This window comes from Lampris incognitus, chromosome 7 (assembly GCF_029633865.1).
Source record: "Lampris incognitus isolate fLamInc1 chromosome 7, fLamInc1.hap2, whole genome shotgun sequence".
NCBI classification, from domain to species: Eukaryota; Metazoa; Chordata; class Actinopteri; order Lampriformes; family Lampridae; genus Lampris; species Lampris incognitus.
The window spans coordinates 21,932,180-21,958,597 of record NC_079217.1 but is presented as its reverse complement, the minus strand read 5'-3'; the positions used below and the strand labels follow the sequence as shown (position 1 = coordinate 21,958,597).

General features: G+C 41.9%; 1 protein-coding gene across 1 annotated transcript; it reads right to left on the bottom strand.

Moving 5' to 3' along the window:
- Positions 1–1,646: 1,646 nt before the first annotated feature.
- On the bottom strand, positions 1,647–25,821 carry LOC130115676 (solute carrier family 25 member 36-A). Its single transcript, XM_056283444.1, has 7 exons — positions 25,414–25,821; positions 21,300–21,464; positions 18,834–18,911; positions 15,494–15,594; positions 10,055–10,121; positions 5,113–5,402; positions 1,647–4,430 (listed from the first exon to the last, which is right to left on the bottom strand). The coding sequence occupies exons 1-7, from the start codon at positions 25,452–25,454 to the stop codon at positions 4,237–4,239; spliced, it is 936 nt and encodes a 311-aa protein (XP_056139419.1). The 5' UTR covers positions 25,455–25,821; the 3' UTR covers positions 1,647–4,236.
- Positions 25,822–26,418: the final 597 nt, after the last annotated feature.

Here is a 26,418-nt window from a genome sequence, read left to right as displayed (position 1 = left end):
GCAGAAGCCTTAAATGAGGGTACTGAGAGGATGGAAGGAGCGGGTTTGGGAAGCAGTATAAAATGTTGATAATTGGAACAAATGACCCAAGTCAGCATAAAAAGGAAAAATAATGAAAAGCTGGCTATACTTTGAGATAAAAACAACCATTTCCCCGTTTTATATTTCAGGGAGAGAGAGAGAAAAAAAAATCTGGGCGTGCACAAAAAGCCTGTTCAGTGCCCAGACACTGACAAAAGAAAACTGAACTTAATTCCAACATTATCTCTCTCTCTCTTTGCATTTATCCCTTGTACTCTGATCCAGAGGTAAACAAGGACACAACCCTAACAGCCTTGCAACTCCATCTGTTTTTGTGATCATTTCAGAGTCCCAAATGCACAATATACTGTAGTGAGACCCAGCCAAGAGCCCCAGGCTCATACACGCATTACAAGAGGCACCAGTGATCAGCAATACTGGCGTTTATCATAGCAGAATTATGCTTTTAGTTTGCAATGTCTTCTCTTAGTTTGACCTTAAATAAGTATTGGTCATCCACCAGGACATTCTTGCTGTGGCTGACGTGGAGCTGCTGCGATTCAAGCAACCAGCCTGTGACTTTGGAAAGTGAGGTATTTATTTGAAATGAGGGCATGGAAACAATGACATGAATGACCTTCAAATTAATGTATATGGGTGGTTTGCAGAGAAAAAGGGCACATTATAGGACCTGCAGCAATGGCAGCCTTGTAGTTTCATGATCTGCTGTGCACAATGCTTGGAAACCTCACCTCAAAAGTTCATTTGGGTTAATTTGCATTTTGGGTTGGGCTCGGAGGAACTGCTTCAAACTCACAAGCTGCTTTACACACCTGGCCGTTTGATTGGATACTGTGCTGGAAATGTCAGGGGAAAAAAAAAAAAAATATGGAGGTACAAGTCATCGTAAGTCCGTATAGCGTAGACCTCAGCGGGGCAACACCTCCACCTAGTGGTGATAAATTTGATTACAACTCCTTGGGACATTAAAAAAAATATTTAAGTTGTTTTTAAATATAAGCAAATGTAAACAAAAAGATACATGATCTGAAACACATGAAATGACTTGCACTTCTTCCGTTTTATTTAACTTTGTTTTACAAAAACAGGTATGACAGAATGCATAGGCGGAGCCACACTTCCAGTAGGCACATCAAAGACATCATGGAAAGAAAGAGGGAAGGAAAACATGTTTCACTTTTTACAAAAGCAAAATAAAAACACTGTTTATGGATATTCAACTGAGCGCATACTCCTATTGTCTCACAGAAAACAAGAACGGCACACACACACACACACACACACACACACACACACACACACACACACACAACTCTCTCTCTCGCTCTGTTTCACTGACAAAGCAGTGCAAACATTCAGCAGAAAAGGAATAACCGGGTGGGGCTGTGAATAATGCATTGACGAACAACATATACTGAGTAGGATATAACTGTAGACGCAGCGAAAGAAGGCGCAATTAACCAGAGTGCCCTTTGCGTAGTCAGTGCATCAGACCTGTATGAAAGCTGATGGGGGTGGAGCTAGCACCAAGACCAACGACAATACAGGAACGTGCAATCATTGTTAGCAGCAACAAGATCCCCCCCCCTCCCTCCCCATGGCTCAAGCACTACCACATCAACTGCGCATCACTGATATCATCTATATTCACAAACGTACAACTTTGATAACTGTTCTACTATGAGCCGATGAACTATGCATCCTTTATAATGTGCGTCGTAATTTCAGTGTTCACAGTGAGAAAGACTTCGATGACTTCTTTGTCATTTTTAATGGCATGGGAGCCTGTTTTTTTTTTGGCCAGAAACACAAGGCTTTTTTTTTCTTCTTCTTCTACAGTCTCAAGTAAGATGGCACAGAGAGAGGAAGCATAGTTCAGCTGCATATCAAAGTTTGCCTGTCCATTCCCTCCCAAGTAGGCACCGGGAATGCGTTAAGCTCTCAGACATTACTAGCAGTGAATCACTCAGTGAGTTATTATTAAGAGTTAAACGTTTTCAGAGTTAGGCTCTATCCAGGCTGTGGGTTTCTGACTGAAATACAAATACATGTACACAGGCTGGACAAGTGGTTAGTTCCATGTCATGTAAGAGGGTAAAGGTGAGCAGGTGAGGCCGTCTCTATGGTTACAAGGATGGATGAGATTACACAACACATGGGACTCCTCGGCCTCAAACTGAAAAAAATGAAACATGCTAAGGAAGAAACAGAGAAGCCAAAACAAAGAAGCCAAAGCAGAGAACATGCATCTTTTGATTCCAATGGGATGAGGTCAAAAAATGCCCAAAGAACAAGTTTTGTTTTTTGTTTTGTTTTTTAAAAAAAAAAAGAGGCAGAAATGACAACTACATTAATTTTTTTTGTATCTTCACGTTCGATATTCATTTTTTAATGAAAAAAAAAACCTGCACCGAATAAGGTGAGGGAAAAATCTGTAACATGTGATTTATCTGTTTCAGTGTGCATTTTACACTGCTACGGACACAAAGAGTGCGTTCCTCGCTATCTTCCAAACGTCTAAATGGTACAACAAGCTTCCAAAGTAAACACTCAAGAGGATTGTCCTCGCCTGTAAAACTAAACCTGGATGCTGAAACTGAAATTGAGATAAGCACTGTTGAGAGCCTTGGAAAAGTACATAAAGACAGAACAGTTGTTTGAATCAGGAGGGGAAAAAAAAAAGACTAGCGGTGGGGCAGGGAAGGGCTCAACTCTGTTCGACAAAACAGAAAAAACTGCATTTGCCATTAATGGGGGCAAGACAAATGCAATAGTCACATTTTGTGCGGTCATGCTCCATCCATATATACAATTTCAAAGTAGATTTAAATCAATATTACCATTTTTGTTAAAAGTTGTTAATTTTCTATATTGGTTTAAATATTCTTAATAAGTCACATCACGGGTCAGTGTTTTACTTCCTTGTGTTAAACAAGGTTATTCATCAATTTGTTTACATTCCAGTAGTTAAAAGGGTGAATTCTTTCATGTTGTCACACATTAGAGGCTTTTTCTTGTCAACACATTGATTTCTAGAACACAGACTGGTGGCCAAGATGTCAGATCTCAGTGTTGCACTCTTTGTCACCTCACACCTCAGTACACAGCGGGATTCTCATAAAAAATGCACCTGGAAATGTATCACAGATGCATCTAGTATCAAGTAACCAAATCCACGTAAATAGCCACCGCCTCACTTTATTGAGACTGGAGTGTCTTAAAGGACAGGTCTTCCTAAAAATGCACAGGTGAGGGTGTGCATTTTCCATGTGTGCTAAGGGTGGTGATTAAGGATCACTGAGTTACCCTCACGGCCCCATACTCGTGCATGTCTGTACATTTCTACTTCACTTGTTGCAAACTGTGATCAGAGCAACCAGAGCTCCAACTGCCCCCGATAGCCACTGTGCATCTTCCCATATGGTTTTGTCATACAAGGCACGTGTCCCTCATTTTACCTGTCCTCTCTACAACCATATGAGAGAAGCCTTGCGCACCGATTGCCCCCTTGCATGCACTGACAGACGAACCCATGTCAGAAATTCTGCTTGTGCAATGTGGGGCAACCGCTGAACTAATGATAAAATCTGAAACGTGGTCTCGGTAGTGGCCTCTGATGTTACAGTGAAGGATGGAGAGGGATGCACTTTATTCTAAAATGCTCCCAAAGCCAGAACAGGGAGAATCGGGTTATCATTATCTTAAGAACAGAGCACTCTCGCGGAGGTTCTGGGCTCCACTAGGTAGCAAGGACTAGTATTGTTAGAGGATTTTACTGTTACTTAGGTGATCTCCTTAGCACTCTATCAATCAATATGCTTGCGCAAATAACTTGGGAACTCGAGAGAGTGGGAGCATGTAACCAACAAGAGAAATGTCATTACAAAACAGGTGGGGATCAATCATTTTTTTTTGTTTTTTGCCAAATGCTATAAAACTTCAGCCACATTCAAGCTGAAGTTCCTTCCAATCTGCTACCTTGTGCTGTGCCTGCCAGAAAAACAGAACACAAACCCCCACCTTGTTGAAAACAACCCGTGTTTAGCTTCAGTAAAACAGGTGAGGGCTCTGCTCTGTCTCTGTACTCATCTGGGGAGGAGAACCTTTGAGCATCAGTCCTGGTGAGCGCTCGCTCTCTCTCTTTCTGTGAGCAGGGGCGGGGTTACGTGTTCTCTGGGCGTCGGAAGGAAGGGTTTAACCATTTAGAAGATGAACCACCAACTCGTAGGTGCACATCATGATGGCAGTGTTGGGGATCTGCCGTACCAGGTGTGTGGTGAGGCCACGATACAGGGCTCGGTAGCCCTCCTCTTTGGGCACCATCGTTAGAGTCTGGAAGAATGAGCGATACTTGGTGCCTTCTTCACGTAGTCTAGTGCGAATAACTTCTGCGGAAATAAAAAAAATAAAAAAAAGACAGGTTTAAGGGACAGTCTGGTCACTTTAAGGATAACTCACCAACAAACACCAAAGTCTCAGCAAAAAACACCAAAGTCTGCCACATTCTTTTAAGTTACTGCATAACAAATTTCAGCAAGACAGCCCTCTTGTATTACTTGCACCTGCCCCTTTCTTTTTTTATCCCAAATTGTACCTGGTGGCTAATCACCCAATCAATCAGCTCTTTGAGCTGTCCCAGTCGCTGGTCCACCCCCTCTGCTGATCTGGGGAGGGCTGCAGACTACCACGTCTCCTCCGTTACATGTGGAGTCGCCAGCCACTTCTTTTCACCTGATGAGCTGTTTTACCAGGGGGACGTAGCGCATGGGAGGATCACAATATTCCCCCAGTTCTCCCTCCCCCCTGAACAGGCACCCCGACCGACCAGAGGAGGCGCTAGTGCAGTGACCAGGACAAATACCCACATCCGGCTTCCCTCCCGCAGACACAGCCAATTGTGTCTGAAGGGCCACCTGACCAAGCTGGAGGTAACATGGGGATTCGAACCGCTGTTCTCCGTGTTGGTAGACAACGGAATAGACCACTATGCTACCTGGATGCCCTACTTGCACCTTTAAAAGGAAAACATTTAGCTGCCTTTGTCCTGCTCCCAGATGTCTTTGCTCTCACCATGAGGATAAGCAATGGATGTGGCACATGTCTTGGAGGTGGCTGCGGCGAGCATCATCCCAACAAAGTCTGATGCATCTTTGGATATTTCCTCTTCTTCATCCATGTTCTGCGTGGCCTTGGCCTCCAGAAGGCGTCGTTTGATGCTCTCATAGATTACAAAGTGGATCACAGTCTCTGAGATACCAGCATAGGATGCTGACATACCCCTGTAGAAGCCTCGCAGGCCATCCGCCTGGTACACTCGCCTCATGCATTCAAATGCACTCAACCTATGCTCTCCACGATTCCTGAAAAGAGACAGAATTTTTTTTTAAATTTTGCTTATCGCCAACCACACACTACAATAATTAATCAATCATTAAGTCAAACTTTGTTTATATTGGACATTTTCTAAGTAAAGGTAAATTGTTGTGATCTTTTTACATGTACCTTTCCTGTTTAGGTCCTAATATTCCCCTCCTGCCCCCCGGCTTTTTCTCCCCAATTGTACTTGGACAATTACCAAACTCTTCCGAGCTGTCCCGGTTGCTGCTCCACCGCCTCTGCCAATCCGGGGAGGGCTGCAGACCCACATGCCTCCTCCTCCAGTACATGTTGAGTCACAAGCTGCTTCTTTTCACCTGACAGTGAAAGGTTTCACCAGGGGGACGTAGCGCGTGGGAGGGTCACGCTATTCCCCCCAGTTCCCCCTCCCGCCGGACAGGTGCCCCAAACGACCAGAGGAAGTGCTAGTGCATCGACTAGGACACACACCCACATCCGGCTTCCCACCCGCAGACACGGCCAATTGTGTCTGTAGGGACGCCCGACCAAGCCAGAGGCAACACGGGGATTCGAACTGGCAATCCCTGTGTTGGCAGGCAACGGAATAGACCGCCACGCCACCCAGGCGCCCCACAGGTCCTAATCTTACTAGAGGGAGGACCAAGCTGCTTTGACTTTTATACCGGTGATTTCTTTATATCCATATTTCTCCTGTGGCAATTTAGAGCAGTGTTTCCCAACCGGGGGTACGCGTACCCCTAGTGGTATGTCGGTGGTCCTCAGGGGGTACGTGAAAAGATTTTAAAAATGAGAGAATTTTTTTTTTAAATGTACAGGAAAACTGTAACCAAATAATAAATAATGTATAATCTGTAATAACATAACCCAAATTGGGACAATTAAAATTAAGTAATAGTTTGCTGGCTATATTATTATTGGCTATACTTTTTCGTAATGCGCGACAGTTTCCCACCGGACTTTGTCAGTCGTTACTCTGCTCATGAGTGCATACTGGCACGCTGTTTTCCTTGCTAGCTAGCAAAATATCAAGCCTCCTTTCAAAGTTTCAGTTAACGTTATGAATAAATGGCTGAGTCGAACTGGTTCATCCAGCAACAACAGCACAGCTGATACTGCTGAATCGGGAGACCCCGTTTAGAAGAAAAAGAAAACGGAGAAGGTAAAGCATCATCAGTTTGGTAAACAATATGTGCACTCTGGATTTACTGCCACAACTACAGAGCCGCCGCAGCCAATGTGTTTCCTCTGTGACGATGTGCTTTCGAATAACAGCATGAAACCGCCCCATTTATACATCGCCACCTCAGTACTAAGCATCTCTCCTGTGTGAGTAAACCCGCCGAGTTTTTTCATCAAAAGCTGGCTGAATTTTAGAGAAGCCAAGAAAAACTAAAGAAAGCAACATCGGTCTCAACCAAGGCTTTGGAGGCATCATATGCTGTGTCGCTACTTGTGGCTAAATCAAATAAGCCCTTTACCATAGCCGAAGAGCTAATCTTGCCCGATGCTGTCATTCTCACAGAAACAATGATAGATAAAAGCAGCGGATGTCCTGAAGAAAGTGCCGTTGTCAAATTATAGTGTGACATGGGAATTGACATTATTGACCAAGTGGTACGTTCACTTAGCAGTTGGGAGAACTACTGGACAGGACGTTTTTAACACTATTGACAAATTTTTCTGTCAACACAAGCTGGATTGGAAATCCTGCTCTCGTGTGCACGGATGGCGCTGCAGCGATGACCAGCAGGGTGAATGGTTTAATGGCCCACATCAAAAAGGTAAACCCTAAAGTTACATGGGTGCACTGCATGATTCACCGAGAAGCATTAGCTAGCAAGAGGATGAGTCCAGAGTTAAATGATGTTTTGAATGATGCCGTAAGTGATCAACTTCATACAGTCCAGGCCTTTGAATCATAGACTATTTCAGTCACTTTGTCAAGATGGTGGGTCTGAACATGAACAGCTACTGCTTCACACCGATGTCCGATGGTTCTCCCGAGGGAAGACGTTATAGCAGCCATTCGAATTACGCAGAAGTGAGGGAATCTGTCGGAGTACACGCACCCCCTTGTGGCTATGTTCGATGACGCTGACTGGGTAGCTCGGCTGGGATACCTCTCCGATATTTTCAACAAATTTACCCAGCTGAATTTCTCCCGTCAAGGTAAAGACACACATATTCTTAGCTTGTATGTGGATTCATGGAGAAGATCAAACTCTGGCAGAGCAAGTGTGAAGATGGGGATACAAGTTGTTTCCTGCAGCTGGACACATACATTGCCACTGGTGAATGTGACACAGCTACAATTGTGAAAATAGTACACACACTTTTATCCAAGCTCAAGAATGAGTTCAACTCCTACTTCCCTGATATTGTCAATAAGTCTTCCCAAATGGACTGGGTGTGTAATCCATTTGTGATGGACATTAACAGCAGCATTCCCGACAGACTGCAAGAAAACCTCATAGATGTGTCCTCAGGTAGGAGCCTGAAGATGAGGTAATCAAGCACACCGCTGATACAGTTCTGGTGTGTTGTGGAGGAGTATCCTGAATTGGGGAAACATGCCCTGAATGAACTGTTGCCCTTTGGATCCACATACCTGTGTGAGGTGGCATTCTCCGCCATGACCCATATCAAAACTAAACACAGGAACAGGCTCAACTTAGAAAATAATCTGGTCACAGCTGTTGCATCAATCTCCCCCAGACTCACAAAACTGATGGGTGAGAAACAGGCTGAAGTGTCCCATTGAGTGTCACATTAATTGGTGAGTTTGAGCCTTACTTTTTTTAAAGTCCATAAACAATGGCTATTATAAGTAATATGATGTTATGATTGAATATGATTGAAGTGTCACATTAATTGGGGAGACTGAGTCTTATTTTTCATAAAAATGTATAACTGAATAGAATACTGTATATGTATATATAAATTATATACATTAACGATATATCCTGGTGATCACCACAATTGATTGCATAGTAGGGGGTACTTTAGGTTGGCTTGGAATGCTTCGGGGGTACAGTATTCAAAATAGGTTGGGAATCACTGGTTTAGAGGTACTAAGGACCTCTATCATAAGACAGGAGGACAAGAGCAGAAACAGTGGCATTATAAAGTATTAACCACCACTGATTAGTTCTTGCAAAGTCAAATAAAAATATAATCAAATGACTTTTTTCTACTTCTAGAGAAGTAATTCTTTATAATGTCGAGACAAAATTGAGTATTAAGGTGTCTTCAGAAATATGTTAAAAATAAAAACTTACAAATAACTGATTAGTTAATACAAGGGTGGTGAATATCTACTCAAAATGGGCCAAAAATATTCCCATTTTCCCCAGAGATCATACAAAATGTGTTCCATTGTTGTTTTTAAATCCACTTGTGCTCAATTGCATGATTGCTCCATAAATATCACAGACTTGTGAAGTCTCCACTCAAAACAGCAGTCCAGATCAGTCTTGCTGTTCATTACGACCAAGGAACTGTCTTTGGGGCTTGGAGATGAAGTAATTTGGGGCAGAAATCTGGAGTTTGCAAAAAGGAGCACCATAAACATCACTGTTACAATATGGTATAACTCAGCACTACCAAAATCAGGCTGTCCAACGAAAATGAACAACTGAACAAACCAGCAATTGACAATGAAATTTAGAGACCAGCTACAGCGCTCACAGATCCACAGAGCTCACTGGCTGAAAAGGGAGGATGTGGCCTATTTGACACAATGGCAGGAAAGGAAGCCACTTCTGAAAGCCTGCATGCATAATCTGATTTCAGCTCATCTTGTGTTGACGTTTCTGAATAATAAGACAAATGCTCTGCGTCATGGCAAAAGTACTTGTGGCCTGCAAGCTTTTGTCTCATCTTGGTGCATCCAGTGTGACAGGATCTACATCCACTAAAACACTTGGAAATTTTTCAAAAGATTGATTTTTTGGAAAATTTTTAAAGGTGATAGAGCACATATTAGTTGCATCTCTGTCAATGATGTTTCTGTGAAATCCTATGTTAAATGAAACCACTTGGGCAACACCAAGTGATAAAATACATGGGAGAGGGTATAAAAGAATGGTAGGCATGTTCAAAAAGTACATTCTGCCAATATTTGTACCAATGAGGATTATAATATTTATAAAGAAAAAAAATTCTAAATCTTTTAACGCCACAACATGTATTTTTAGATGCATTCACAAACATTTTTGGAGGGGTTGCACCCCCTCAAACCTACACATATAGTACAGCTGAACATAAAACAAAAGGCTTTTGCATACCAAGTCTGAATTTTTAATCTGAATATTTCACACATCAAAAAAATATGGCCTCATGTTTTGTCCGTTATGCTTACACACCAACTACGAAAAAGTTGCTCTGTTTTCGGGGACAGTATTCATTTTCTGCAATTTTTTTATCCACCAATAAGCTCTCAGATTTTTTTGAGTTGTTTGATCACAGTGGTTGGTAGTTGGTTTTGGAAAATGCATACAAAAAATATGGACTTGGTGTGCAAATGTCAGTTTGTGAGTGAGCGAGTTAGAAGCCAGGTGCTTCACATCTGGAAAGTTGAAGGGGTGTGGATACTTTGAGGTCACTGTAGGCTCACAGGAGTTGCTGTTCATGCACGTAAATTTGCAAAGTATACCTGGCATCTAGCTGCAGACGAGTCTTTATGAGCCAAATGGGGTTGGTTGCAGTGATGGCTGTAAACCCTGTGAAGAAAGAAACATAATCACTCATTTGTTCAATGAATATTCAAAAGTCAGACATTCCAAAGTCGTCTTCTGATACTTCCAGTGGCATAATAAATATGTATGGTCCATAGACTAATGTTCTAAAACAGGGTTGAATGTTCTTTATGCTGCATTCTTATTGATGATGGAATACATACAGGTTGAAACATTGTGGAATGCATTTACACTTAAATGTCAAGGTGACACGACCGTAGCACAGAGAGAGAGAGAGAGAGAGAGAGAGAGAGAGAGAGAGAGAGAGAGAGAGAGAGAGAGAGAGAGAGAGAGAGAGAGAGAGAGAGAGAGAGAGACTAGACTAGCAAAAACTGTTCATCTTATCCAGTGGCGTAGATGACAAAGGAGGAGAAGGCAGAAGCTTTTGGAGAGAAACAGGACGAAGAGAAAGAAAAAGAAGCAGAGATCTGTGGTGAGTACTCACGCAGACCCAAGTTACTCCTCACAGATGCACCTAGAGACCCCTGGTGGTGTGGGGGTCTCACGCCTTTGCGAGAGAAGAGCTACGGTAGCGTAAAAGCCTAAAACAGACACAGGCTTGTGTGTAGCACACTGACCGGCATGGATGCGAACTCACTCCCCACTCCCTCACATCCACAGCATTTATCCCACCAGAATCAACCTCATTTGAAAAAGGATCTCTCCCCATTAGACAACAGAACAGACAAGTTGGGAGAGCAAAGGTGACTTGGGAGACTAAATAACTCCCAACAGTGACAGACTTTCGAATAAGGAACAGGGGTCATTCCTGCTAAGGGGGACACTGGGAAATAGAAAACCACAAATGGACCAAAGTTTTTGGATATGAAAATATCTGTCAAAGGAGATGTGCTTGGCATCCTCCTCATCATATTCTTGAAATATTGTATAATTCCATTATAATTCTGTTATCCTCTTTCAATGTTGTATTCTGTAAATTGTGTAAACACAATATCCATTGCACGACTGTCCGTCTTGGGAGAGAGATCCCTCCTCTATTACTCCCCCTGAGGTTTCTTCCCATTTTTTCTCCCTGTTAAAGGTTTTTTTTTGTTTTGTTTTTTTAGGGAGTTTTTCCTTAGCCGATGTGAGGGTCTAAGGACAGGATGTGGTATTGCTTGCTGTAAAGCTCGCTGAGGCAAATTTGTAATAATGGGCTATACAAATAAAATGGACTTGATTTGACTTGTTCTTTAAAAATTAATGTATTTGTTTGTATGAGTAATGTCAGCTCTCTAAAAATACCCATGTTAAACTGCTTTAGCCTGGGCAGTGATTTGTACTGCTGATGGTCTATTGTTGGACTTGGCAGAAGCCAGCTCTATGCTCTGCTCTCTGTATCATATGATCTGTTCCAGTGGTATTCAGTTATGTGCCATGGAGGCCGTACGCATGTAGGTTTTCGTTCCACCCCAACATTATACCACCTAATTTCACCAATTTACACACCTTCAACCAGACAGTCATCAGTGAAATTGGGCTGGTGTAGTGTTGGAAAGAAAACCTGCACACACACACAACCTTCCATGGCACATGATTGAATTAGAATCCGACCAATAAATCGGCGAGCCGACATTATCAGCCAGTATGAGCTAATTGTAGATAAATTGGTATCGGCTTTTATAACAGCCAATACATGACAACCCATTAAGACAGGATGTCTTATGAGGAGAGCCTGGAGAGGTGGAGGTATGCACTGGAGAGAAGAGGAATGAAAGTCAGTAGGAGCAAGACGGAATACCTATGCGTGAATGAGAGGGAGGACAGTGGAATGGTGAGGATGCAAAGAGTGGAGGTGACAAAGGCATATGAGTTTAAATACTTGGGGTCAACTGTCCAAAGTAATGGGGAGTGCAGGAGAGAGGTGAAGGAGAGAGTGTGGGCAGGGTGGAGTGGGTGGAGAAGAGTGTCAGCAGTGATTTGCGACAGACGGGTACCAGCAAGAGTTAAAGGGAAGGTTTACAAGACGGTTGTGAGACCAGTTACGTTATTTGGTTTGGAGACAGTGGCACCGACAAAAAGACAGGAGGTGGAGCTGGAGGTGGCAGAGTTGACGATGCTAAGATTTTCACTGGCAGTGATGAAGGAGGACAGGATTAGGAACGATTATATTAGAGGGACCGCTCAAGTTGGAAGGTTTGGAGACAAAGCAAGAAAGGCAAGATTGAGATGGCGTGGACATGTGTGGAGGAGAGATGCTGGGTATATTGGGAGAAGGATGCTGAATATGGAGCTGCCAGGGAAGAGGAAAAGAGGAAGGCCAAAGAGGAGGTTTATGGATGTGGTGAGGGAAGACATGCAGGTGGCTGGTGTGACAGAGGAAGACGCAAAAGATAGGAAGAAATGGAAATGGATGATCCGCTGTGGCGACCCCTAACGGGAGCAGCCGAAAGTAGTGGTAGTAGATTTACATTTGCGTGTATATCCCTTTAAGACCCGGTGCAATGCTTGTGGGCTTCTCCCTTTAGAGCCGGATATGACATGAGTGCGCTTTAGACGAAGTCATCATTTTCAAGACACGTAACCGATGAAATGCATTGTGAGTCACTGGTTTTACATGTTTGTTTTTGTCATTGCTCTTAGCCTGTCTTAGCAAACCACAAAAAAGTTGTGCTTCAGACACTGACAATGGCTGATGGCCTGAGTGAGGGGAGCGACACTGATGCCGTGTACAGCAGTTACTTTGATGATGAAAACAATGAAATAGAAGATTCAGACCCAGATTAAGATGTGACTGCTGACCCGCTAGCCAAGGCTCAGTGGGTGAGACATGTTTGAGGAGGAGGATTTCGGCAAGTTTGTGGGATTCCGGATTTTTCTTATTGATTTTTTTTAAACAATATTAATGAACATTGGGGCAAAGGCAATCATTTCCAATTAAAGCCAAAGGTTTAAGCTCTCAAAGGGTTTTCATTTCATGTTTCTATCTGCTACAGAGGCTGAGAAATGAGTTTTAGTGAACGCTGAAAATTCTGTTAAGTTTTTCATAAAACTCTCAGGTTTTAAGAGGTTCTGATCAAACAATGCCTAAGGATTTAGAATGTCTTTTCAGAGGGCATCTTAGACTATAATGGGTTAAAATGAAAAAGAAATGGAGAGACGGAAGATGGATCCTTCAACCATGTCATGAGTCATCTCATTGCGTAGTTTGCAACTCCATTGTTAGACACACCACAAATCACACCAATCAGCTGACCCGAGCAGAGTAGCCGATGATGGAGAGATCATCTGCATTCATGGTAAGTTGATAATCGTCACGTGAAATAATTACTTAAACAATGATGAATACCGCCCCCCTCCCCATCGATTCTCATGTTAGTCTGAATAAGCCTGAAAACGTTCATGTCAGCCACATCTGGTTTTGCTGCAGTAACATGAAAGTTGGTGCCATCAGTCAAACATCAAAATTATGTTTAGCGTTACGGTAGGTGAGTGGTGTAGGCTAAGCTGTTGACAAACTTTATTGTAGGTTTATTTATGAAACAGTGTGGCAGTTCTAATGAGTAAACAAACAGTCCCATCATTCCTTCCTCATGACTTCTAAAAATTCTCTGGCAACATCAGTTACAGCAGCAGCTTATAACACTGTCCATTGCTAAATTAGGTTACCAACAAAGCTAGCTAATGCCATGTTTGTTGGTGCAAGACCACGAAAATTAATAAGCGTTTAAACTAGTGTTTAACTTACTCTGCCTAAATGAAGCAATGGTAAATATATCTGCAACTCGCATGTCTGTAGTTACAGTCAGTGCATTGGGGGCATGTAAATAAACGTGAGCTGAACAAGTATCTAACATGGCTTGGTAGCCAAACAAAGTTATCGTGCTATACATAAGAAATAGCTAGCAATTGACTGATACTGAACAGTACCGATGTTTATTTAGCTTTTTATTTTTATTTACTCTTTATTTACATGCTCAGCAATTGACTGATACTGAATATAAAAGTACTGATATTTGTTTAGCTATTTATTTTATTCTTATTTCTTTATTTTCTCGGTGTTGATTTCTAGAATTGGTTGAGAGAGGACATACAAGTGGCTGGTGTGACAGAGGAAGACGCAGAGGACAGGAGGAGATGGAAACAGATGATCAGCTGTTGTGACTCCTAACGGGAATAGCCGAAAATAGTAGTAGTAGGTTGACAATGTATAATAATGTTAAATATTCTTTAATAAAGTTATTTGTTTGAGAAAGTAGCTTGCCGAGTACCTTTATATAGTTATATTGGTGCAAAATCGGCACACAATCCATATAGAAAAGGTCTATTTTTATTCCAGCTCAAAAATTCACTATATCGGCCACCATATCGGTAATTAGTGAAATTTCCCCTCTAAAATCAGTATCGGTCTCAAAAATTCCGTAACGGTCGGGCTCTAGATTGAATACCACTGATCTATACAATTTTGGCAAGCAGTCTGGATCTCACACTGGCCTTTCAACACCTAATCATTCAATGAGCCAACTCAGTCAGGTCTCATCGCTGCAGTGTATGAGGCTTGCCACTAGATGGCACTGAATAGCATAGAGACAATTGCTAAGCTTGACTGGGCTGCTGGAAGGTCTGTCATGGTTTCCTCCAAGTAAGATAGGGTTTATCATAAACCTGAAGAATTCACCCACACAAAGAAATGCACGTGATGAAAGCCCACCACACACACACACCCCACAACCTTTCGAGTTGTAAGTTGCCTTACTGACCTACACTAAAAACAGTTTTGTGCAGCCCACCGCATGCACACAATAAGACAACATAGTAGGCAAAAAGAGTTAATCTTGATATTGAGAGCACGAGAGAAAGGAAAGTTTTTATTTAATGCTGGCTCTTTAACTTGTAGGCACTATTTAAATGAATTCTGGTAAACAGGTTTAGAGTGGATCTTGGGTAAAGTTTAGTTGATGTAGGAAAAAGCTTGTTTTTGAATAAACACTGTCTTCTGGATTATGTGGATTTATTTTACTTCTATTTCAAGACTAAGATGAATGAGATGATGAGACATTTAAGATAAATTTCCAAACAGAAGCCTGTAGACTCAAACACAACACAAATTACTTCTGCCATTGATTGTTTTAAAAGAAACATCAATTTGTGAGCAAAGGCTCACTTCAGCCTGATGTAAGATGGCCTTAATTAACAGTGGGTAAGAGTAAACATGATGTAGTAAAGAATAGTTTGAATTTTCATACTTAAATAGCTTGTAAGTACCAACAAAGTCATTATTCACCTTAACCTACTTGCACCGAACCAGACTGAATCTACTTTGCTGGTGTTTCTAACATCTGAAATTGTCCGTGAGTTACCCAACTCGTCAATTCTATGTATAATCAATATAGATTTTGTGTCTCAAATACTTTTACCTGCCAGTCCAGCTGAGACCATGTGCACCTGTGTGGAGTCAGGCTCCAACAAACCATTCAGTCTCTCTTTGGCACTGGAGTATGCAGCAAAGTAAATTGCTCTGTAAGAGGAGAGAATATGAACACATGTCACATAGGAGATATATGAGTGACCTTTTCTTTTCTTTTGTGCACTGGTAGTCTCAGATCTGTAAAGAAATTGATTTTGCTAATTAATTGCATAACAAAACAGTCTCCATGTCACATTGAATTAAATAGGCTTTGGAACCTGATTAAGCAAAAAAAAAAAAAACCCCACAAAATTAAGAACTGGTGTCTGAACAGGCCTAATTGGACAAAGAGGCAGATTAGTGTTTTGTAGCATTAAAGCGTAGGCCGTGGCTTGTTTTCAGAAATTACTGGGTCAAAGTAACCACATGCACATGCCTTTTTGAAATCAAGTATTTCTCCTTTAGTCAAGGTTAAAGTCGCTCTTCTCTTGGAAGCAATAGGACTGCTTACTCTGCTGAAAATGTGAGTCATTTTCGCAAGGCCATTCATCAGTTTTGTTACCTCAGCACAATGTTTTGGACACTAAAAGCTCATCAGTCAGATTATCCAAGAGTGTTTGTCCATATGCTGGTTCCATATTTTATCCACGCCTTTTAGGTCACGTCACACTTCAGGAGGCCCAGGTGATCCCAATCCCACAGGAGCACAGCACCAGCATTTATTCATCCAGGCTGTCAAAAACACTCTACTTGTACTTAGTAGCACTTACTTGCTGTAGCTTTTCCCCCTGCCCACTGCCATTAGCCATCATTTAGCTCTTATGATTATCACTGAAGGCAATTAGCATTTGCTGTAACTCTGCATGCAGGCTAGCAGCACTTAGGGTAACTCTTTCTGCCACACTCAACTCACAATTAACTGGCAGTGTAAGCAGCCCTTTTCTGGTCCCCTGCTCTGATCCGATTAATGTGGTCATCCTGATACCCCTGGTTCCATATTTTATCCTTCAAACTGACTACCTTACGTAACAGCATTACAACCTCTGGTTAGGGGGGCATTAGTACCCAGTCAGACAGATGGAGCAGAAGCCTGATAATGAGCAGGATTGATTCACAGGTCCACCTGGGAATGGCAGATGCAGTTATGGGCCTTCCGAGGACTCCGAGTTCTCATTTAAATTTCCACTAATTAGGCAATCTATTTTTTCATGTCCATCACCATGACATCCCTGGCTGAGCTTATGGAATTTGGTTCAGTGCTTAGTCTGTGTATAATAAGTAAATCATTGGCCAACTTTAGTCAATAATGTTCCAAAAATAGTCCTAATGACCTTCTCAGGATGCTGCCAGTGTTGTCAGGTTCCAAATAACACAAGACTGCTTGACATATTCCAGAACCACTGTCAGAAGATGAAGAGTTACCCTAATTGACTCCTATTCTCTATTAGCCTACCCTGTCACCCAGTCACCTAGTAACCTCAAGGACTGCTGAGGTGGTCACATAAAACCTTAACATGGAAGCTATAAGCATGTGCAGTCAGCCACCCTGCAATAACCACAAGGCAGCCCGCTGGGCAAGCAGGCAAAGACAGTTGTGGGTCCATAATTAAGCTGTTTCAATCTTTCTACATCCACATTCAATGGAGTCAAATCAGCTACAAGAAGCTAGCTGGTATAAGTAAACATATAATATAGATAGATTAGGAAAACCTAAAGATACTGGCAGAACAGTGTAGTTCGCCTAAATGTACCAGTGGCTGATAATGAGATTAGCTCATTGTACATGTAAAAATACAGATTTTAGCCCTGCAAAGTTGAATCAGTTCATCTGGACACAACATTTATAGGGAGAAATGTTTCATCACTCATCTAAGTGACCTTTTCAGTCTAAACTGACTGCAGGTATCCCCACCCTTATAAACAATATAGTTGCATAATGGCCACAAACAACTGGTCGGTTTCATATGCAAATTCCCATGATCATTAATTAAGTTACAATGGCCATGTGTACTATTCACAGAGACTTGGGGAATAGTTGCAATAAGTTATTATTATTAATAAGTTATGAAATAAGTTATTGTTATTACATTTTAAATAAATTAGTTAAATTTGACCATGTGGCTTTAGTGTGGTATACCCCCCCCCCAAAAAAGGCGGTTAACTCACACTTGATACCATGTATCTTTTAAATGACAAATTTGAAAATGTAAATGACAGTTGTCAGGGCATAAAACCAATCAGACTCGATAGTCTATCAACTGCATAGCCGTCAGTGTTGGGGGGAAAAGAGGTTAAAATCGAAAGACATGCAAAATGCACGCATGACCTAGTTCATTAACTTGTGCTTGCCAAACTTACGCAAGGGACTTGTGCTCCAGTCCGTCGCTACTGACGCCTAATGTCTTGAGTGCTTTTTTACAATGCTCTTCATATTAAACTGTTTTTAAAATATATCAAATATTAAGATAAACCGCTATGCTGTTTTTGGCAACATTTGCCTGAAAGGTTATCCCAGTTTTTTTCTGGTGAAAAAAAACAAAACAAAAAACAAACAAAAAAAAAAAAACAGGCAACATACACCAGCTGGCTTGCTGTCAAAAAAATAACTCTTTTTAGCATTGGTTTTCTATTCTTGTGCAAGTGACCAAATAGTTGCATATTTGCTCTGGGTAGATGTGTCATATTTTGTGTCAGAATTTTTATAATTTACATCAAAAACTTTAGAAAGTGTTATTCCTTGTGATTCAATGGGAAAATCATCATTTAAATTTTGGAACAATATAGTTGCAACCTAACAACAAAAAAAAGGTTGCAGTTTTCTTTACAAGGTACAGCGTGTTTGCTTTTGCTTGAAACACATCAGACCAGAAAGTAAAAATACAGCATGCAGGCAAAATCCAGATAAGACAGAACAGGTTTAGCTAAATGGATATTTCCTTGAATGGATGGACAGAGAAGAACGATAGGCAGATAGACATAAATGCTGTCAAATAGAACTTTTACATTGTTTTATCAGGTACTGTGCAATCATTAGTCACATTTCATAGAAAATGATCCATTGTTGCAAACCATAATTAAGTTTGATAATCCAATAATATTGCCTCCTAAATATACAACATCATAAATATACAACGCCCTGTGATGGCCTGGTGGCCTGTCCAGGGTGACTCCCTGCCTGCTGCCCAATGACTGCTGGGATAGGCTCCAGCATCCCTGCGACCCTGACAGCAGGATAAGTGGTTTGGATAATGGATGGAATGGATGGATAAATATACAACAGCTTTCTACCTATATAAGAGACAGACAGTACTTTGAGCTTAAAATAAATATTTGAATGTGATTCATCTCACCTAGAAGGGGCCACACCCACTAAGTTAGGCCCCAAACCCCTGAAGAGCGAGCGAGGTCCTTCTTTCTCTAGGATCAACCTGCAATACATTCAAATATACAAAATTACATCGTCACTTCGAATACCACAAGTGAAACATCACCAGCACTTTTCAGAGGTCACAGTAACCAAATTAACCTATTACCGGTAGATGTGACCTGACTTTGTCTTGTAGAATTTCAACTATAACTGAGTGAATGAATGAATGAATAAATACATAAATAAATAAGCAAACAAACAAACAAACACATAAATAAATAAATAAATACATACATAGAAGCAACAGCTGCATTGCTGTTTGTACATTAGCAGGACTCGCCTTTTCTGACTGGCATTTCTCCTGCTAAAAATTGCTGGAAGTAGGGAACTGGCTCAAAAAAAATTGTTGAGTAACAAAAAACAAGCATTGTTCTGAAAATCCATGAAACGTTACCAACCCCGCGTAATTACAGATGTGATCTAACTATTTTCAATACAGGTGTGACAGGCACTTAACCATTTTCTTCCTCACAAAATTGACTAGATTGTTTCCAACATCAAAACTTAAAACCCACACCTAAGGGATGTTGGCATTAGAATAGGGGTGGTGGTCATAGAATATTAACATATACGTTATTGCAGACTCATAACACATGCACCATGCACCATAAGGGGATGCTAGCAGCTGGATTCCATGGGAATCTTCTGCTTGGCTTTACAGGTAGTCATGTTTGAGTTGCGTTTTCACAAACGGTAAGGTTGCAGAGTTCGGTTTAAGGAAGTGGTTGGCTTTGCCAAAGTGGTAGCAGCCAGACACATGGTAGAACGTGGTTCTTGCCATTGTTGAGGAGCTCTTAGCTGGGCTATGCACCAACCTAGTTACATCCACTTTGCAAAATACTTTGATGACTCAACTGGATTTAAGCCACAGTCAAGCAAACTTATGCAATCTCTTAGCTTTTGAAGTCTGAAAATAATGTAATGAACATCAATGATCACTGCCCCCCGGTGTCTAACCATAGTCACTGTGTAGATTAAAGGCCAAAGGTTGTCTATTAAAGGAAGACTACACTAAAAAAAAGAGACTGTTACACCAGAGCAGTTCAAATTTTAATAGACAATATAGACCATAGGTACTTTCTGGATGTGAACATTATGAACAGGTGAAATTTCCACTTAAAGCATAACTTTTCTATGAGTGCCCATGGATTGTGATATACACTGATCCACCAAAACATTAAAACCATTGACAGGTAAGTGAAGAACAATCATTATCTCATTACAATGATACCTGTCAAGGGGTGGGATATATTAGGCAGCAAGTGAACAGTCAGTTCTTGAAGTTGGTGTATTGGAAGTAGGAAAAATGGGCAAGCATAAGGATCCGAGCAACTTTGACAAGAGCCAAATTGTGATGGCTAGACTGGGTCAGAGCATTACCAAAATGGCAAGTCTTGTGGGGCATTCCTGGTATGCAGTGGTCAGTGCCTACCAAAAGTGGTTCAAGGAAGGACAACCGGTGAACCAGCAACAGGGTCATGGGTACCCAAGGCTAATTGATGCACGTCTGATCCCACAGAAGCGCTACTGTAGCTCAATTTTGCTGAAAAATGTTACGCTGCCTATGATAGACAGGTGTCAAGACAGTACATCGCAGCCTGCTGCGTATGGGGCTGCGTAGCCCCAGACCGGGCAGAGTACCCACACTGACCATCGAAAGCACCTACAATGGGCACATCAACCTCAGAACCAGACCATGCAGCAATGGAAGAAGGTGCCTTAGTCTGATGAATCACATTTTCTTTTACACCATGTGGATGGCCAGGTGCATGTGCGTCGTTTACCTGGGGAAGAAATCGCACCAGGATGCACTGTGGGAAGAAGGCAAGCCAGTGGAGGCCATTGTGGCAATGTCCTGCCGGGAACCCTTAGGTCCTAACATTCATGTGGATGTTACTTTGACATGTACACCCTACCTAAACATTGTTGTAGACCATGTACACTTCTTCATGGCAACGGTATTCCCTGATGGCAACGGCCTCTTTCAGCAGGATAATGCGCTCTGCCACACTGCAAAAATTGTTCGGGAATGGTTTGAGGAACATGACAAAGAGTTCAAGGTATTGCCCTGGCCTCTAAATTCTCCAGATCTCAAGCCGATCGAGCATCTGTGGGATGTGCTCGAAAAACGAGTTCGATCCATGGAGGCCCCACCTTGCAATTTACAGGACTTACATGATTTGCTGCTAACGTCTTGGTGCCAGATACGACACCTTCAGATGTCTTATGTAGTCCATGCCTCAACAGGTAAGAGCTGTTTTGACAGCACGAGGGGGGACCTAAACAATATTAGGCAGGTGGTTTTAATGTTTTGGCTGATCAGTGTATATGACAACAGTTATAGGAGTCAGAGATTGCAACTCTGAAAGGCCTTGCTCTGGGTACCTACTTCAGGCAGTGTAGGGGGCCCGGCGGGGACATGCGGGCCACACTGGCCCCGTTAACAGTGCTGAGCTGCACCTCAGACACATAGAGGGTGATGGAGGATGACTGCAGACGGGTCTTCACCACTTCTAGTGGACAAGTTAAAATTGCTCCAACCGTTCCCCCGCACCTGGAACAGAAACAGAGATGAAAAATATGGGGGGCAGAGTTTGCACACACCAATTTCTATTTCTCAACTGACAGAACAGTGGTAGTACTGTGTACTCTTTTTGGTGTCAGTAAAAACTGCATTGCCTGTAGGGAAGGGTCTGGGTGCCTGAAGCCTCTATTCTAAAACAGAAATAAGCCAGTGTGGTTTGAGGGATTGCTAGCTTTGGAACACCAATTTGGGACAGCGAAGCATGGGAAAACCAGTAGCAAATCATTTATGTTTACACATTAACAAACACATTATGATTAATGTGTTTGTAGTACCAATATGCAGTACAAAAAACAGAGACTTGTCTTACTTTCTTGCTGTCAAATCAAGCGAGTGAGCTATGAAAAAATTGATCATGTTATTTTATGCTCCGTTTTGAATTTTATCACAAGATGTATAAAGCCTTATTTTCTGACTCTTTAGTCAGAAGATAGTCTTTAGTCTTTTCTAACTATTAAAAGTACAAGTGGCACAAGTGGGACAGTAGCATATAAACCTCCCACTAGCAGAGCTAGTTGGCTAAAGAGGTCTACACCCTGGTTTAATGAAGAGACATGTGCTCTTAAGCTAGCCTGTAGGAGACTGGAATATAAATGGTGAAAAATCAAAATTGGAAGTTTATACCTATCTTGGCATGAGTTTTATTGAAATACAAGCACGCTTTATCTCTTCCAAAAGCAGTGTATCTCTCTCACTTAATTAATGTTAACAAACATAATCCCAAATTTCTCTTTGACACTGTAGCTAAACTTACAGCCGTCTGTTAGCTGCTTACCTTGAGTTTCTAGACTTTTTCTTCAATAAGGTTGATGAGATCATAAACAAAATTAGTTATTCAACTCCAGCTACTCCTGCAGATCCTGTCTTACGAAATTCTGGCCCTGTTATTACAGCTTTTGAGACTATCTCTCTTGATACTTTGACTAAATTCGTGTCAGCTTCTAAATCAACTACTTGCCTACTTAACTTTTTACCAGCAATTTTTTTGAAGATCTCTGGCCTTTCCTGGGATCTACAATGCTAGAATTGTTAATTTACCACTTACTACTAGCACTGTCCTCAGCAGTTTTACCCCAGCTGTGGTCAAACCTCTACTTAAGAAACCGTCCCTCAATCCAGGGTCTCTTAATAACTATCGACCAGTCTCTAATCTTCCATTCTTTTCTAAAGTACCAGAGTTGTGTATCAACAACTTTCGACCTATATAGAAGAAAACTATCTATATGAACCTTTTCAATTGGCTTTCAGGGCTTGTCACACCACTAAAACCACACTAACCAGAGTGGGAAATGATCTTCTACTTTCTATGGATTGGATTCTGATTCCACCTCTGTGCTTCCATTACTGGACCACAATGCAGACTTTGACACCAATGATCACTGTATACTATTGGGACAAAATAAATTGTAATTTTGGTGTCACTGGGCTAGCTCTCTCTTGGCTTAAGTCCTACTTATCTGAAAGAACACAGTGTGTTTGCTATAATAATATTACATTGAAATTCTCTGATGTTAAATATGGCATATCTCAAGGCCTTGTTCTTGGCCTTCCACTTTTCTCTTTGCTCCAACATACCTATCTGATCTCCTTAAACTGTATATTCCATCTCAAGCTCTCCACTCTCAAAATGGAGAGCTCCTGGATGTACCCACAGTTAAAAAGAAGTCAGCAGGAAGCAGGGCCTTTTCCTATCAGGCCCTGTTCTTATGGAATAACCTCCCTGTTGCTATCAGACCAGAGTCTGTTGAGTCTTTTAAATCCAAACTTAAAACTAATCTTTTTGCCTTAACCTACAATTAGTTGCCTTTAAATTGAGTACTTCATGACCTGTACTGCATGGTGCGAGGGTTTCTGTCTCAATGAATTTACCAAGCACTGTTCTGCCAATGAGATTATAGAGTATAGATTATTGCAACCGTTTTCTCTCACACATCTTTCTCGCTCTCTCTCTCTCTCTTTCTCTGAATGATGTCTTTGTCCTTCCCTCTCTCCTGGGTGAATAATGTCTTTTCCTGTCTCTTCTCCCATGTATGTGAGTAGTGTGATTCGAGTCTCCCCTGTATGCATGTGTAGTCTGTCCTCCTACCAGGTCTCCTTGGTGATGGTGGTTGCCACCTGGATGCTGCTTGGCGTCCTCCTCATCACATTCTTTTTATATCTTATAAATCCACTGTAATTTTGCTATCCTGTTTCAATGTTATATCCTTCTCTCTCTTCGATGTATGACTAATATCTTTTCTTGTCTCTTCCCCCGAGTATGTGAATGGTATGATGTCAGCCTCCCCTGTATGCATGTGTAGTCTGCCCTCCTGTCAGGTCTACATGGTGATGGTGATCGCGTCGCTCAGGTGTTCTGGTCGCAGTGTCCTCATTACATTTTTTTTTAATTTATATGATAAATCCATTAGAATTCTGTTATCCTCTTTCAATGTTGTATTCTGTAAATTGTGCCTTATTCTGCACACACAACATCCATTGCACGTTTATCCAACTTGGGACAGGGACCCCTCCTCTGTTGCTCTCCCTGAGCTTTCTTTCTATTTTTTTCTCCTCGTTAAATGTTTTTTTAGGGAGTTGTTCCTTATCCAACGCAAGGGTCTAAGGACAGGACGCTATTGCTGTAAAGCCCCCCTGAGGCAAATTTTTAATTTGTGATATTGGGCGAAACAAATGAAATTGACATGACTTAAACACCAAACCTTAAGTAAAAAATGCATTTTGTTAAGGGGGCCATCAGAGGCATTGTTGTTAATCCAGAATTTTGGAGCTCTGATAACATATCTGAATAAAGACTACACATAACTGCATACTTAAAATGAAATAACAGGAAAAAAATAAAATCCGGAAAAAAACACTATAATAGTGAAAGTAAGCGAAGTTTGTCAATTGAATAGGCACAGCAGATACATGGGGGGGGGGTCATTTTACAAGCCAAGCCTTTCTCCCCACTCCATGATCAGAGCCTACCTGAATCAGGGAGGTAGGATTCGTATTTAAGTTAAGTTGAAGTTTAATCTTGCCGTTTAAAAACAACAGTTAAGAACAACGGAACTGACTCTTTTACATCCAAGTCAATGGAGCGCCTCTTGTCAAAAAAAAAAACTGATCAAGACTTGTGGAGCGCAGGATAAGCCAACAAGTGCGCGTATGCTCTACGTACAGTATTGCACCGTGTAAACTGTAAACCGTTTCAGGTTTGCATAAGGACATTTTTTTGTCACATTGCATCTTTATATCAATTACGCCTTATAGCAGGGACGAAATGAGGGAGCATGTGCCACAACGCTTTCCAAATAGACCTAACGATGCGCTGTTGCATCAGTGGCTTTGCACGCCTTTTAACAGTATGCGGCTTAGACAAAGTTTTAGTTTTTAACGTTTACAACCGAGTGTTAAGATTTTCTTGCCCTTGCCCTAAAAGCCTTGCCGCGCCAGTTTCGTTTCTGCGGCCGGGACTGATAACTCTAAGTAACGTGTTGTCAAAATGAGCGGAACACTTCCGCGACAACCTGATATTTCTGCGGACGAAATAGAGAGGCTAAGCTGACATGCCGAGAGTAGAACACGACGGCCATTGATAAAACGTGCATGTGATGCTCATGTTTCTCCAACCTAACAACTCATTCACCAACTGAACGGTTGTGACATTGACCAAAACAACTTGAGCAGCACACGAACGGACGAAGCTTAAAACACTTAACCCGACTGCGCTATGCTATCTGCTTTTTAACACCAGAGTTCGTTGATACTGGTTAACTGGTAGCAGCTACGTCCAAATAACAATGAAACGCAACCGAGCGCCCCCCAAAAAACTGCACACTGGTTAGCAACGATCGCTAACCCTGAACAAATTCAGTGTAGCAAGCGGGCTAGCTAGCTCAGTTTTCGCATACAGCCTATAATGACATGTTATACTCACCCTCCAGCAAACAGATGAACCAGGGTGTCTCTTTGACTCATTCTGTATCATATTCAGGAACAGTCCGAGGGACAAAACACGGAACAAGGGGGGCGGGGGGTGACGACAAGGTACGGGTGAATTATCACCCCAACACAAGCCAGAAAAAGCTTCTCACTGCGCCTCTGTTGTGGTGGCGGCGGTGGAGGTCAGATGCCAGAAAAAACGAGGACATGTAACAGCTAGCTAGCGTTAGCTATTGTTAACTCTCGGACCTAACGATCTTTAGGAGGAAGAAAGCGTGGAGTCAGGGCATCAGTCAGTGTCGTGTTGCCTCTTTAGAAAAACAAACTACCGTTTCACCATTACTGTATGTGTGCAAATAACGTTGGTGAGCAAATCCAGTGTTGCAATAGCGCCGTCCCGGCCTTCCACATTGCTCACTTTCCCTCACTGGGCGCCTGCGGGACGGCTCTCAATGTTTATCGTCGAATGGGAAGCCGCAAAACAGAGACACTCATTGGCTGACGGGTGCTACGTCACGGAAACCCGCCCCATCACTACTCTTTCACGTGATTTTGCTCCTACACTGAACGGCAGACGTGAAGAGTCACAGAAGTGTGTATCCATCACGGATGCCGTGTTTGTGTAAAGATTGAGTGAAAACATGCATTTTTTTCCCCAACGAAGAAATCTGTCTTCGGGGTTCAGGTTGGGCAATTGCCTTCCCTCACTGGATGAAATGTGCGAAGCGAAATGTCCTATCACGCATGTTGCGCTAATATGGATCATCGGCAGCATCCTTTTTGCGCTGTGATGTTGGAGTCGCGTCATGCATTTAGTTTCGGAATCAGGATAGGTAAACCTGCTCAGTATCAGATTGTGCACAAAATGCTGAACTTCCTAATGTGACATTGTTCATGCCTTGAAGAAGGTCTCTGGCCGAAAGCTGGCAAATAAAAAAGATTATTACATTGACTGAATGTGCGGGTGCTCTTTCATTCATGTTGCATATTGTTAAAAAGA

What these genes read in the sequence shown, in the direction of transcription:
- LOC130115676 (XM_056283444.1), bottom strand. Translation starts at nt 25,454, where the DNA reads ATGAGTCAAAGAGACACCCTGGTTCATCTGTTTGCTGGAGG. An exon ending in GGCCCCCTACACTGCCTGAA is followed by an intron (nt 18,912 to 21,299) that starts GTAGGTACCCAG and finishes AATGTATTGCAG; the next exon opens with GTTGATCCTAGAGAAAGAAG. An exon ending in ATCCATTGCTTATCCTCATG is followed by an intron (nt 4,431 to 5,112) that starts GTGAGAGCAAAG and finishes TTATTTCCGCAG; the next exon opens with AAGTTATTCGCACTAGACTA.